General features: G+C 36.2%; 1 protein-coding gene across 6 annotated transcripts in view; it reads left to right on the top strand.

Moving 5' to 3' along the window:
- The window catches only part of KCNC2 (potassium voltage-gated channel subfamily C member 2), a 186,932-nt gene extending 171,949 nt beyond the window's left edge, over positions 1-14,983 (top strand). Inside the window, exons 2-4 of one of the 6 annotated variants that reach the window (XM_040637267.1) lie at positions 4,719-5,646; positions 7,717-7,881; positions 14,874-14,983. In XM_040637267.1, coding sequence (XP_040493201.1) covers positions 4,719-5,646; positions 7,717-7,881; positions 14,874-14,983 — 1,203 coding nt within the window. Of the gene's footprint in view, positions 1-4,718; positions 5,647-7,716; positions 7,882-12,262; positions 12,298-12,841; positions 12,979-13,703; positions 13,766-14,873 lie in introns of those variants that run through there. The other 5 variants (XM_040637268.1, XM_040637266.1, XM_040637269.1 and 2 more) reach the window with 5 other exon arrangements.
- Positions 14,984-15,208: the final 225 nt, after the last annotated feature.

Raw genomic sequence — 15,208 nt, 5'->3', positions numbered from 1 at the left:
AATTAAGTTCAACTGAAATGTACAAATTCCTTGATGATGGAGTCCAAGTGTTGCCTCTGGATAATTCTAGGTCTTCAAGGCTTCTGGGGTCACCTTTTCATCTGATCCTCAAACTAAGTTCCTAATAAACTGAGCTCCTATTCTTCATTCTGTTGGAAGATCTGTCTCCCCTAATGTCTCCAAATACTTTCGCCAGGGCTACATTTCTCCCGATTTCCTTTTATTCTTACTTATTACTCTCCTATGTTTTTGAGCCTCACTGTGTATCTCGCCTCTATGGTTGACCGCTCCCCTCTTTTTGTCCTCCCATGGGCCAATACCTTCATCACTCAAAGCACCATCTATGCCAGGCTCTTGTACAACCACCTTTTTGCTGAAGGCATAACAGAGGAAGCATCATCTTAAAATTTGATATACTCCATCCATATCCCAAAGTTCCTTTGCTGCACCTGAACAGGGGTTTCTCACTTGCTTGCCCCCTCCCACTATGGGCCTTTCATCCTCCTTAGGGACCTTTCTCATCTCTTTTTCTCCAGATTTCAACTTTCTTCCAACTTCCCCACTTTTAAGCTAACAGAAGACAACTTCTGATTTCCTACCACGTTATTATGAAGAATACTTTGGTTCTCTGTTACAGCCCTCTCATTCTAAACCATACCTAGTAGTGTCTTTAGACTTTATAAATAAAAAAGTGGCCTATCTAGCTTGTTTTTTTAAAGCAAAATAATTATGTACTTCTGAGATGAATGTCTCTCTCCCAGAATGACAGTTTGTTTCTTTTTTTACACTCTTTTTATTTTCCTATTATACTATTATCACACTCTGGCAGATTTACAAAGTCCTTAAAAGCTAAATATGTATGAAACTATAAAAATTACAATGAAGAATAATACAAATACAAAACCATGATGTGGTTCTTTAAATAATGCTAATAAAAATATTGATACATTCAAATTCTAAGTGACTTGTAAAAACAGACTTTTGGTTTTCAAAGTTTTGTGTCTTAGAATTGCATACATTTAGAGGCTGAATTGCTTTGTTTACTCACCAATATTTGTGTAGAAGCCAGAATTATGTCACAACACACACACACACACAAAGAAACACACACAGACACAGGCACAAACGTCTAAGATATAAGATACAGTGAACTACTCTTCTTAAGTCTTAGGAAGATTCAACAAATGCTTGTAATTTAGAAACTTCTCCAATTCATTTAATAATGAATTATCGACCTTGTATTATCAAGTTGAAAACACACCGAAACAGTGTTTTTCAAACTTTAGTATGCATATGCAATCACTGTGAACGCTTGTTAAACGCAAATTGCTTCTCCCCAAACAAAAGAATCTGTGTCTGATGTCTGGTGTGGAGAGTGAGGAATTCACATTTGTGTAAGCTCTCCAGGTATGTTCTAGAAAATAGGACCAAACTCCTTTTCTAGGAATAGGGGTAGGCAAAATGGATAATTTAACAAGATGATACATGTTACTTAAATTCCAACCACCAGGTGTGGTGGTACCTTCTGACTCTGTTGACCTTTTTCTGACAACGTAATAACTCATTGAATGAACATAAACATCAGGTTCTGGTAGTTCTCATTGAGATACTAGTTACATATTTTTAAAGTATACTAAATACATATAATAATGATTTCTTATATTTACATAGTGCTTTATAGTAAAAACCACTTTAATCTATATCTTTTATTTTTACTGGATCCCAAACAATGGAGCTGATAGAGTAATTTAAGATAAGTGAATGCTGTAGCTCTCCAAATAAGCCAACAAGTCTAAAGGAATAGCACCAGCAACCAAACTGCTCTAAAGTCACCCTACAGCCTCAATTTAAAACCCAGGTAATATTTCTGGTTTATTTAAAGCTCTTCAGAAAAAGAGGTTAGCCTTGAAAAAGTCAGGGTCTGTGCTAGGTTGGGCTTTAATCATGACAATTCGTGCAAAAGAGGCAGATTTGGAAGACCTGCTGCTCCCGTGGTGTTCCAGTAAAGGCCTCACTTGAGAAAGTGAGATTGAAAAAGTCCAGACTTTTTGTTAAAACTTCCTACTGTGCTATAGACAAGTATCCCCTTTCCATCAGGTCAACCTTCATTTATCCCTCAAATTTCAGTCTGTAGATATTTTGTCAGAGGTTTCTATGACCCCTCAGTCTTAAAATAAAGCCCCCCTTTTATTTTGATCCTTTCTATCCTTCATTGCATTTATTGCAATTATAATTATATAATTTTTGTGTGGTTAATTATTTAATGCCTGTGTCCCTAATAGATTGCGAATTACTCAAACCAGGCATTGTGTTTTGTTAACTACTGTTACATTAAGGCCCTCGTCCTGTGGCCTGGCATAGAGAGCCATCTAATTCATACTTGTTGAATGAATGAATGAATGAATGAATGAATGAATGAATGAAAAGTAGAAAAATGTCCTATTGGAAAAGATCCTAGTGTTTTGTATTAACTAGCATCAAAGTACACTAGAAAATTGTCTTTGTTGTATGAGAGGTAGGCTGAGAAGCTAGAATAGATTTCGAAAGAGCAATGTTGGGAAGTCCCAATCAATTCCCTACATGAATGTAGATGGACAGAGTTTGAAGACTGCAAAGTTAGCTGGAAAAAATGCTGACGAAGGAACACTAGAAACATAAAATAAAATTGCAGTTTACTTTAACTGCCTTGTATTCTGTACCTGCCTCATAGGTAGAAAGTGTGCACTAAAACTTCTGACACTTAGTCTGAAATGCTGGAGACTAGAGTGTGGGGAGTGGCTTGGTGGGGGAGTCAATATGTGCACACCAGCAGGGCTCTAATGACAAAAGGAGATTTCAGGAGGAATAAGAAATGAAGGTGACTCTCAAATCTAGAGATAAAATTGTGATTAGATTAAGAAGTAATGTATGAATCAAGGATAATTAATTCTTCCTCCAAAAGATACCATCTTTTAAAGTATCTAGAAGGTCTTAGTGATACTGTTAAAACAAGTAGTTGATTTTAAAAGAACCGTATATTTATTTGTACAAAGAGAAAGCTGAGTGAAAACATATTAACATCTTGCATTACATCTGGGAAAGATATTTGTGAAATCGTAATGTCAAAACCAGGGGAAATGGGACGATATGCATGAGGAAATAAAGCCATGAAAATGGCGTGCTTTATAATACTATATGAATGATGTATTAACTGCTACTCTGCATAGGAACAATTTTAGAATTTGAGGTGGTTCTTTAAGGCAGATAGTCATCATCCTAAGATTTTTTTCCTCCTTTTGTAAATCGCTTACACTGAAACTCTACCAGGAAAAAAAGGAGGTAGTTTCAATCTCTTCTTGAAACTTTGATCTTTTCAATGGCATGGGTGAGGAATAGGCATTAGGGGACAGGTTTGGGATTTGGATATACCCTATTATTTCTGAATAAGGACTACCCTGCACTTGACTGATGACCTCTTGCTCCTAAATGATTAATTAATTTGGATATTCAAGGGGCAATCTCTTGGTGCTCAGTACGCATGCTAATCTGAGAGCATTAGCAGAGAGCACTAGGAATCTGCTGGCTTCTTTGGAAACCTCTGGTACTGTCTGCAACAGTACCATTCACTCAAACTGGGTGTTAAGTTTTCAGATCTTGACTATTAAGAAGTATGTGACCTCATGTAAATAAATTTTTCAACATATTTGTGTTGAACATGTGAGAGTTTGGTAGTTAACGAAACGATTGGGGGCGAGACTTGTCAGGTTAGTGTCTTAGGTCTATCATTTCGTGTCTTACGACTTGGAAAAGTAGCTTAAATTCGTGTTAATATTGCAGAACTGTTAAATATGGTAGTAGTAGTGTTGTTATGAGTAGTGATATGAGTTAATTATGTAATTTGCTTTTATGAGTGTCTGGCACTAATAAGAACTATGAAAGTAAGAGCTTCTATTATCATTATTCTGTATTAGTAGGTGTGTATATTCACATATTGACTGAAGAAATGAAATAAAAAGTTGAATTTTTAAAAACCCCACAATTTTATAGCATGCTCCTCTAACACTTGGAGTTCTTTTTCAGGTGAGAAAGAAAATTGTCTTTTAGTTTGTTCCTTAACTCTGTTTCTCTCTCTTCAGTCTTGTTGCCTACTCTTCATCTCTAGATCTGTTCTTTTGGACAAGTCTGTACCTTAAGTTGATACAATTTAACTGTAACATAGCTTAAAAAACTTTTTTTTTTTCACGTCCATACCTCATGACAACTTGAACATTTTATTTATGGTTAAAAACCTACAGTTAAATTCAGGTGGTTTCCAAATTCTCATGTGTGGAATGCATCTTTTATTTATAGATGTAAAACTTGACGTAATACATGAAGATTTCTAGGATCAGAAACAATATCTTGAGCTGCTGTGTACATTTATTATTTTTTTTCAGTCTGTTGCCCTTTAACATTATTTTGGATTGATTTTTATGCTTTCTTAACAGGTATATTTTCTTATACAAAAGAGTCAAGAAATTACTTTCCAACATAAAGCGAACGTTTTTACCTATGTAAGCAGAAAACAGAACTCGAAACACATCTCTTTTTTCACTTGAGTGACATCCCCAGCAAAATCTCCAAATATGCTTTTATTTTTTTTCATCTGCAGGGATCGATGCTCTTAGATTTGGATCAAAGTATACTATAGTTCAGATCACTCTCTGTTTCTTTTTTTATTTCCTTTTTTCCCCCTACAGTTTATTGCTTTTGCTTCTTTATTCTTCATCCTGGTTTCAATCACGACCTTTTGCCTGGAGACACATGAAGCTTTCAATATTGTTAAAAACAAGACAGAACCAGTCATCAATGGCACAAGCGTTGTTCTACAATATGAAATCGAAACGGATCCTGCCTTGACGTATGTAGAAGGAGTGTGTGTGGTGTGGTTTACTTTTGAATTTTTAGTCCGTATCATTTTTTCCCCTAATAAACTTGAATTCATCAAAAATCTCTTGAATATCATTGACTTTGTGGCCATCCTACCCTTCTACTTAGAGGTGGGACTCAGTGGGCTGTCATCCAAAGCTGCTAAAGATGTACTTGGCTTCCTCAGGGTGGTAAGATTTGTGAGGATCCTGAGAATCTTCAAGCTCACCCGCCATTTTGTAGGTCTGAGGGTGCTTGGACACACTCTTCGAGCTAGTACTAATGAATTTTTGCTGCTGATAATCTTCCTGGCTCTAGGAGTTTTGATATTTGCTACTATGATCTACTATGCCGAGAGAGTAGGAGCTCAACCTAACGACCCTTCAGCTAGTGAGCACACACAGTTTAAAAACATTCCAATTGGCTTCTGGTGGGCTGTAGTGACCATGACTACCTTGGGCTATGGGGATATGTACCCCCAGACATGGTCAGGGATGCTGGTGGGAGCCCTGTGTGCTCTGGCTGGAGTGCTGACAATAGCTATGCCAGTGCCTGTCATTGTCAACAACTTTGGAATGTACTACTCCTTGGCAATGGCGAAGCAGAAACTTCCAAGGAAAAGAAAGAAGCACATCCCTCCTGCCCCTCAGGCAAGCTCACCTACTTTTTGCAAGACAGAATTAAATATGGCCTGCAATAGCACACAAGGTGACGCGTGTCTGGGCAAAGACAATCGGCTTCTGGACCATAACAGATCAGGTAAGGCACAATTTCAAATGCATGCCACTAAACACTTTATAGACCAGTATGTCCCTCAGGTAGAAGGCAACCATTTTCATTGTCTGCAATGAATGTCCTGAGTTTTCAGTTTTACCCCTTCACAGTACATGTGTTTGTGTCAGGCTTGTAGACAGCTAGACTGTAGCTTTTCTCAGTAGATTCCAAGTAGAAGTAGAAGCCGGCATAGCTGGTCTATAGAGTTTTCCTGCTTTAGTGGGAATGCCCTTTGCTGATGGTGCCAATATTTTCTTTTGCCTGTTTGTTGCTTTTGTGCCAATGTTTCTTCGTTCCCCTGCACGATGTGATGGTATGATACTGGCCATTTTCCATCTTTCATTCTCAAAATGTTGATTTCCTTATCATTTGGCTTGGTGTGTTTGTCTCAGTTTTATCTCTGCCACATGGGGCCATGCATCTCAACCTATTTCACAAGAAGCAGTTACTTAAAAAGAATGGATGCTTATATTTCAATAGCCTGAACACCAAAAAGGTGATATGGAAGATAGCCTTTTTGATAATAAAAGTCGTCCCTAGCAATATTCTAGAGGATTGATTAAATTTTCATTTTTGTTAACTTAGGTAGGATATTCAGTATAATCCCTTTAGATTGGGTAAGATGCTATGTAATATAATAAATTCACCATTATCCTGGAGGTAGATGATCTGCTTTGTCTAATCAATGGCAAAGTTGAATTTCCCTGTGGATTTCCTTTTTTATGCACTATGCATTGGGCTCTGTTCCCCTCCTGAACTAAATTTTGGGTGATTTACTGCTGAATCCCTACCCCTCTCCATTGCCATAGATAATCTAGAGGACATTGACCGTAAATTAATATTCATTTTGCAAAATGGTAGTCAGTAATGTGCTCTCTACTGTGTCTGGTACAGATGAAATATTTTATAGATTGAACAATTTAATTACCTTTCAGCCCACTCTGAAAATTTAAGATATGTTCATTCCCTATAACTTAGATATATTTAATCTTTTTCTTGTAGAAAAATGATTTATGATAGTCCCATGTGAATACTTTCACATAATTTAGAAATAACCCCAATTACACAAAGCAAGCAAACAAGCAAACAAAGGCAGGTAACATTTTCATAGGTTCCTTCATTAGCTTCCAGAAGTTTACACGAAGTAAATAGAAAAAAAATGTGGCTGGAACTAAACTGCTTTTTAAAGATTTTACTCATAAAGATCCTTATGCTTATTTAGTACATTGTTTTGCAAATTCTGTCAATCTATCTGAAAACTATCAGGCAAGGAATGTCTTTATGAAAGGTGGAGTTTAGTTGGTGTGGCTAGTCTCATCGGACTGTTCTCAGAGTACCCGTACAGAGTCCTTATGAAGGGCATGCGAACCAGGACACACTCTCAGCCTGGGTAAATATTGTTATAATAAGCTAACATCCAGGCCAATAGGATGCAAACGTCTTTGGCAAAAGCATATAGAAGTAAACACTTGTTTCAAGGGCATTTGGAGAAGTTAATCTAATCCATCGTTATGCTCCAAAACATTTTTTCACTTAACAATGGAGAACCTGGACACAAAGTGAGTTTTGGGATTATTTTTATGAAGATTTTTTTGGAAAATTACTTCTGCAAATATTATAAGCATGTGTCTCAAAGAGCTCCAAAACCAAATATGTACCTAGGAGTTTTTCCTTAAATAGGTTCCACTTTTAAAGATCTTTATTCACAGTAACTAGGTAGCATGTCAAAAATCATAAGATATTAATGTGTGTGCTACATCATTATCACACTTATTTTGAATTCATATTAGTTCTGTGAAAGTCCATTTCCTATTAGATAGACTCCAAAGTGGAAGTAAAACTTCCCAAAGAACATATCTCTCCTTTTCAATACATTTCCATTTTACTCCATGTAAATTTTTGTAATGAGTGATGAAGACCCTCTTTCTTATCATGATGTGATTATTGTGTTTTGTATATCGAGTGACTGTACTATGGACATTCAGTGTAAACTCTTTGTACTGTCTCATTTCCTCATCCATCACTGTCTGTCAATGGGCATGGTGCTGTGACCAGTGTTATCAGGTGACGACAGTACAGGAAGTGAGCCGCCATTATCACCCCCAGAAAGGCTCCCCATCAGACGCTCTAGTACCAGAGACAAAAACAGAAGAGGGGAAACATGTTTCCTACTGACGACAGGTGATTACACGTGTGCTTCTGATGGAGGGATCAGGAAAGGTAGGCATTCATTTAATCAGATCCTAACAGGTGACTTAGAAATTAAGTGCTACAAATACATGGAGTGATATGAATGCTCTTTCGTCATTTTCTAGGAAAGACTGCTCGCAGTGTTCTCTTGCATTCCTCATCACCTCTTTGCTCATTATAAACATTAAAGTGCATATTGTAAGAACCTACTTGATTGTCCTATCTCAAAGACATTTCACCCTTCCTTCTTTCTTTATATTTTTGGTTTCCATTCATCTATGGGAAGAATTGTAATGGGGTATTTAAAAATTAAGTCACTCAGCTAATTATTTTAATATAATGTATTCAACAGTCCTTAAAAGTTATCTTATTAACTACAGGTAATAAAACTCACTATTGACTCTATGCATATATTTGATAAGTAAATGATAAAACAATAAGGCTTTTTCCCCCCCAAAGAAAAGCTTTAAACACACTGTAATTAAGTCTCTTATCCAGTATTTGGGCAGTTTTTGCCATGATTTATTTGAATGTCAGAAGACCAAAAAGGTCCAACATTCTTGGCTATATAGAATACTATACCCCATTTCTTGAAAGGCTACTTACGTACTTATAAATTGTGTTATAGAATTTCTTTTTGAGGCATAATAATACTTTTAAGTTTATTACTACTTTCAACCCATACTAAACTGTGCCTGGCACACAGAAGACACTCAATAAATACTTGTCAAATGAATTAATTTTGTTGGACATGCATATTGGTTAAGAAATATAACAGAACATTGAAGCTCCACTCTATCATGTCCTTCCAATTTTCTAGATGATGCCACTGCCTCTGACTATTACCTAGATACTGTTTTTTGTTTTTGTTTTGCATAAACTTGATAGATGTCAGGACAGTTGGACCCTTTTCTTCCTCCTTAAGAAATAGTTTTGTGATGTCTATTACCCACCCTTGTCCAAGGGCGGATATGCTCTTTGATTACCTCCTACTATGATAATTCCAGTTGCTTCATTGCCATGATTCCCTTTCTCTGCTTTTGACCAAATAGAGAAAGAACTATGACAATTTCTTATGCAGTGGACTGAATTTTAATGAAAAGCCACTCCAAAACTTTCATATTAGTGCAACTGCATTTTAAAAATACTGCACTTTTTTGCTATTCATTGAAGTTTCTCCCTATTGAAAACTTTTAACATTTTAAGCCTTACATATTTATTTTGTGATGTCTACTCTCTTTGAAATGTCTCATTACCCATATTGTACTTCTCTTTCATTGCTTCTGAGCACTTTGTATCGTCCCTTCTGTCTCCATGCCTTTGAATCTCAAAAGAGAAGACAGAGTCTTCTTTTATTTCTTCAGTGCGTAGTATTTTACATACTTCTTCATTGCAATTACTTCCATTCCTCTGCATCTATTATTTGCACCAAAATGTATTTCAATGATCTGAATAGGTTTATTTGGTTGTTTGCTATTTTACATTTAAATATTAAGTGCTAGAACAATTTTTTAAATATTTTATGAAGAACGTTAATGTCCTATCATAGTACTTAAGCAAAATATATATACATACATTAAATAATGATTATAATACGTAACTAATAATTTCTTGTATAGAACATTATATTTTAAGTACATTACATATGCTTACTCACTACATGTACATATATGCATATGTGTATATATGTATATATGTATTTATATGTAATATGTGGTTACTTTCACATACATTTTTGAGCATCACTTAATAAATTATCACATGCAATATTTATACTAGCGTTGCATGTTTCAGAACTTAGCTAAAATTTTTTCCTTCCACTGTTAGACAATACTTTGGATTTTAAACTGTCAAAGGAGATTGCATAAGAAAAAATACTTTGCAAATTATAAAGCGCTATGTAAATATAGAATTCTTCTGTAAAATGGCAATGTTTCATGAGCAAAGCAATTAATAAGATATTTAGTTTGTATGGAAAAGTTATACATGAAATGTTATTTCACAAATGCAAGATTCTCTTTATCAATGAACACATCTTTGAAAATTCATCTTTGGGCTTTTATTCTTTGTCATTTCTCACCATAATCAACTTCCTTTTTCATTCTTGCTTAGTTTCTTTACACTTTGTGTTTTTTCTCCCAGGGCTTATAACATTTTTTGTTAATTTCACTAAATTTTATTAGTGTGTTGTCTTGTTATGTTTATCAGGAATCCATTCATTTCTTCTCTTGTTCCTTTTTATGTAGATTATAGTTTTCTCCTATTATTCTTATTCAGACATTCATTTCCTATATGATCCCTTTTTTATCTTTCAAGTTGGTCTCTCTACTGGTTTGATTTTTAGAGTTCTGAAAATTCTCTCTTGTATAGATGAAAAGAAATTACCAGATTCCCACTGAATTCTTTTTCTGTCAACAGATAGGAGTATAGTTGGGCATACATTAAGAAAATTTATGGATTCCTTATAAGAATGAACTCCCAATACTTAGAATCTATGCTTTTATTTATGTAGTAGTTTTTAAAAAATCATCTTTCATACACAAAAACATACCCATTGATAGTGCATGGATAAGCAGTTTCAGTATTGGCCCAAATAAACACATTCTCTTAAGAACTATATAAAATGCATACCATGTACTTAGATGCCAATTCCAACTAGGTTAAATATTGTTTATTCTCATGAATTATATTTTTATCCAGTCCACTCAGTAAAAGTTTGCTTACGCAAAAAACTTATTAAATTTTCTATCACAAATGAACCTACAAAATAAAAAATACATACTTAAAAGAATAACTTGTAATTTTATTAAATACTTGTTATTAAATTAGAATGGAAGTCTTTTCAAATGAACACTGAAATTATAGTTATGAAAAACTAAAAGGACTTATAAACAGAATGGGTAATATTTATGTTGAAAACTGTATTTCAGAAAAATAATTGAATATTTAGCATGGCAACCAAGATTTACATACAAATAGTGTAATTAATTGAAAACTGTCAAGCAAATTTTTACCTTTTTGGAGGCCCTGTCAGGAGCTTGGAGGCTATGGGAGACAAGATGTAAATTTTTATAAGGATGAATGATTTATAGGTATTAACAACCTCTCTGGTTCATGCATATTCACCGGTTTGCTTTTAATCAAACCAAATCAATGTTTATAGTGTAGTTTGCATTTTTAGATTACATGGTCAACTAGGATAAATTATTCTTCCTATAATTCCCCAAGTTGTATTTCCAATCACTTCAGAGAAGAGCAGTAGCAATGAGCTCTCCAGGCACACGGAGGTCCCTATGTAAGGATAAATTATCTACGATTCTTTTTTTAATTATTTAAGACACCCTCTTATTAAGTATGCCATCATCCACTGGAATAGGATGAAATATATATCACCTCCTGTGTTTTATATCTCCGAATGCTAACAAAACATAATGGCAGATAATTCTCTCGTTAGCAGAAATTATGTCCTAGAGAACTTCACCATAGTTAATGGATGGCATAAATTTCCACCAACAAAATCTCAGAGAAGACATCTAGTGCGCTGGAAGTTGATGTGTGCTGGTGGTGGGGGGGGAGAGATGTTCCTGTCCAGTGCAACTTTACCCCCAGTAGAGCAGTTATTGTAATCCATGTCCGTACTTGTCCTGGGCACTGATAAATCAAGTAATCACTAACTCGCTTAATTTCTCCTTTTCTAGTGAAAGGAGGAGAGATAGTATTAGCTTCTTCCCCGGAAGACCATGAAAATGAGAAGTAGTTGAGAGGAACATGGGGAAGCACAAAAGGCCCATTTTCTTTCTCAAATAGTCGTCATGCACACTGAGGGCCCATCAGAGCCCAAGGAATGTGCCCTAAGTCTAAGCGATAACAAAGCTCACTGAAAATGGATGTACTTGCTCCGCTTTGACTGCCCAGCAGAGAATTTCATTTCCTTGTTCTACAGCACTCTTTTTCAGGGGACTTGTCAGAACATTTATTTCCTGACTACTTTCTCAGTCAGTGGTTGTCCTGCTCTTAAGACAGTTCACTTCTAACTTTACGGTGTGCCACCCACCCCACTTAACCACCTCTAATCCTTTCTAATAAATGGTACTACAATATATGAGTCCTTCCCAAGGTGACCGTGATGAAGATGAAGATGTTGCTTGAGTGGCTAAGGAAAACCACTGGGTTTAAGCTTGTGAGATGGATCTTTTATTCTGTGAGTCCATGACTGTCGCACACTAGTGATTAGAATGTGAGATGATAGAAAAATGAATCAAGATCAAATGGTTCTCAGTTCCTGGCAGTGAAGAGCCAACTGAAAACATCAGATAACCAAGTGCAAATTGTAACTCACTGAAATTATGACTCAGCTTATATTTCATTTCATTTCTTTTTTTTCCTTTCCTTTTTTTTTTTCTTATCCAAGGAACTAGAAATGGGCATTCATTCCACATCACCTAGATAATGGCATCCAATGCCATTATTTGAGAATCATCCTTTTAACACTATAAAGCTGCAAGATTAAATATGCTGAGAAAAAAAGCCGTCCACTTGAAGTTAATCCTGCTTGTTAGCTTAGTAAATAATAAAAAATGAAAGGAAAAAATAGCCCACTTGTTTTTACTCAGAAGCGTATTCTGAAATGTAAAAATAGTAGCCAAATTTATATCTTACTTAAGTTGCTTTGCCTAATTCTTAAAAGATTTCTAGTATTTTATATGCCAAAATTACATCAATGCAAAATATAATCTGGAAAGAATAAATTTTGAAGTATTACAACTATAATTTGTGATAGCTAGTTTCATCTTTTGGGAATGACAGCTCTAGTGAGCTTTATTTATTTATTTTTTTAGTTACACATGGTCTCGATATTGAATTCTTTGTAAAAAAAAAAAAAAGATTCTTCCTTGAACTCAAAATAGCACTTTTGATTATACTGCATGGTATTGTTTGTGTCTGTTTTCTGGTTGAATTCAACTGATGTCTGTGCATTTTTTCATAAAAGGATATGAAAAATCCCGAAGCTTAAACAACATAGCGGGCTTGGCAGGCAATGCTCTGAGGCTCTCTCCAGTAACATCACCCTACAACTCTCCTTGTCCTCTGAGGCGCTCTCGATCTCCCATCCCATCTATTTTGTAAACCAAACTGCATCAGTCGGCTAAATTGTATGAATTCAAGTACTGTCTACCCCGTAATGGAGATAATTAAATGTAGAGTTACTCCAGGCTCCATTAAATACAATTTAAATCCTGCATGATACTACTATTTGAAGTCAGAAATGCCACTTGGGTAGCTAACAAATCTTACCCTGGCTTTAAAGATTACCTAAAGTAGTGCTACTTCTCCATATTAATTGCCCTGGTCTCCTTTTGCAATAAGATGACAGGTAGTGTCAGCTATTGGCCAGTACATTAATACATAAACAGATCTTCAGGGAGATATCTTTAAAACAGTGTGCTTCCAAATGCCAATCACTTCATTGGACCTTCATTTCTCGTGACTCTAACCCATTTTGAAGATGTTTGAGATCCTATCTTGATTGCACACAACACGACTCTGGTCAGCTCATTTGCATGGACCATCTTGTCTCTATCACCTGAAAGCAGTGTCGCAGAGTTCGGGGACCGCAGATGGCTCAGGATATGTGTACATGCATCGAACCATCCTGCTCATAATGAAAGCACTGGTCAACCGTTCTGCATGTTGAATTGTGGGGTAGGGAGGGCGAGTTTCTCCTTGGCATTTTTTTTTCCTTGTTCTTTGAAAGAAATATTTGTTTTAACTGGTTTAATTTCTTGATTGATTTACTTTTCTTCAAAAATGCTGTATTGGAGTTCTGAATGTCTCTGGTTGTTTGCACACAGATAACTGCAAAGAGGTTGTCATTACTGGTTACACGCAAGCTGAGGCCAGATCTCTTACTTAATGGCTTGGGGAAGGCACAAAACATGAGAGAAAGGTAACTGCCGGCCAGGCTTGCATTGTTTAGCCAGGAATTGCTGCTTGGTACTAGAGTCATATATATATATATTTTTAATCCCAGGATTTGTCATCATTTTCAGAGGCCAAGTGCCAAATACCACCCAAAGCTCTTGTGTCTTTTTTTTTATCCCTTTCATTTTTATTTATTGATTTTTGTGCAAACATCAAAGATTATTGTGGTTCACAGGAGGCTTTTTTGACCAGCCTTAAATTTCTGACTCGCAGGATTGATCAGATTTTCAGGCAGTGTTTACCCACGTGCTTTGTCCTGTATATTGTTCTGTCTGTCTGTCTCAGCTCCCTGTCTTAAATGTATATGCCATCTGTCTTCATGAAGCACAGAAATGCCTTGGTAAGACGTTCATGATTTTAGTACTGGGCCCTCTCCCCTGCCCCCTGCCTTCTCTGCTCTTTGGAACAGCCTCTCTGCTTTGTGTACAAATGAATGATGCCCTGTAGACTACCCAAGTTCATCGGTACTGTGAACCTTTTTTGATAAGCAGGATTTAAGCAGCAGTATCACCATTACATTGGTTGCTTGCTGCCCTGTCAGTTTCTACTACCTAGCAACCAGCATTCATCACTACACTCCAGCAAAACCCCGAGGGAGTTTTATTCAGTCCAAGTGGAAGAAATTCTGTTTACAACGTCCTGTGAATGCACTAGCGATAACGTGTCTGGTGTATTCGGCGTGTGAGGGAAGAAAAATGCCATAATATAAATTGAGGGATAAACAATATTTCTAAGGCATTCAGGATCCTTGAGACTGTTGATTAACTCTTAATTCTCATGTTTATTTTTTTTTTGTTAGGAAGACAAATGTCATTTTTATTATTGGCCACATAACATCTATTACTCTATATCCCCAAGTCCTAACGCATGAACTGCATGTCAGAGATCTTGTACAGCAATGTATTTACCCAGACGTGCACATTGATATTTAGAGATTCAGTGATCCTTTTAATAACACCACACTTAGAAAGTCATAATGACATATAGCATTGTGGTAAAGGAATTAATGTACTGTCTGGTGCTGCTGTTATTGACTGCAGTGTTGGACAGAATTTATCATGGATTTTTGACTGCTGAAAAAGGGACAATGGAATTTAGCCATACCAAGGACTGTACGGGAAACAGACTTCTGCTGCTGAATGTGCCCTGACGTGACCAGGTAGCACTTGGAAGAGGTCTCTGCGTCTTCGCGAGGCATTTAAAGCTTAGAAAAGAACTGTGGCTGGAACTCGCTTGGTGCTCCCCATATGAGTGGTCTGCTGTGGACTGGCCGGTAGCCGGGAACCAATTGTAAATACCAACACGTGTGCATGGGTCAACAGCTTCAGCCATCTCACATCCAAGGAAGCCAAGTCCATGACCAACATCTCGGAAG

The sequence above is a fragment of the Ursus maritimus genome, unplaced genomic scaffold (genome assembly GCF_017311325.1).
Source record: "Ursus maritimus isolate PB19 unplaced genomic scaffold, ASM1731132v1 scaffold_21, whole genome shotgun sequence".
In the NCBI taxonomy this organism is placed as follows: Eukaryota; Metazoa; Chordata; class Mammalia; order Carnivora; family Ursidae; genus Ursus; species Ursus maritimus.
This window is presented reverse-complemented; position numbering and strand designations above follow the sequence as displayed.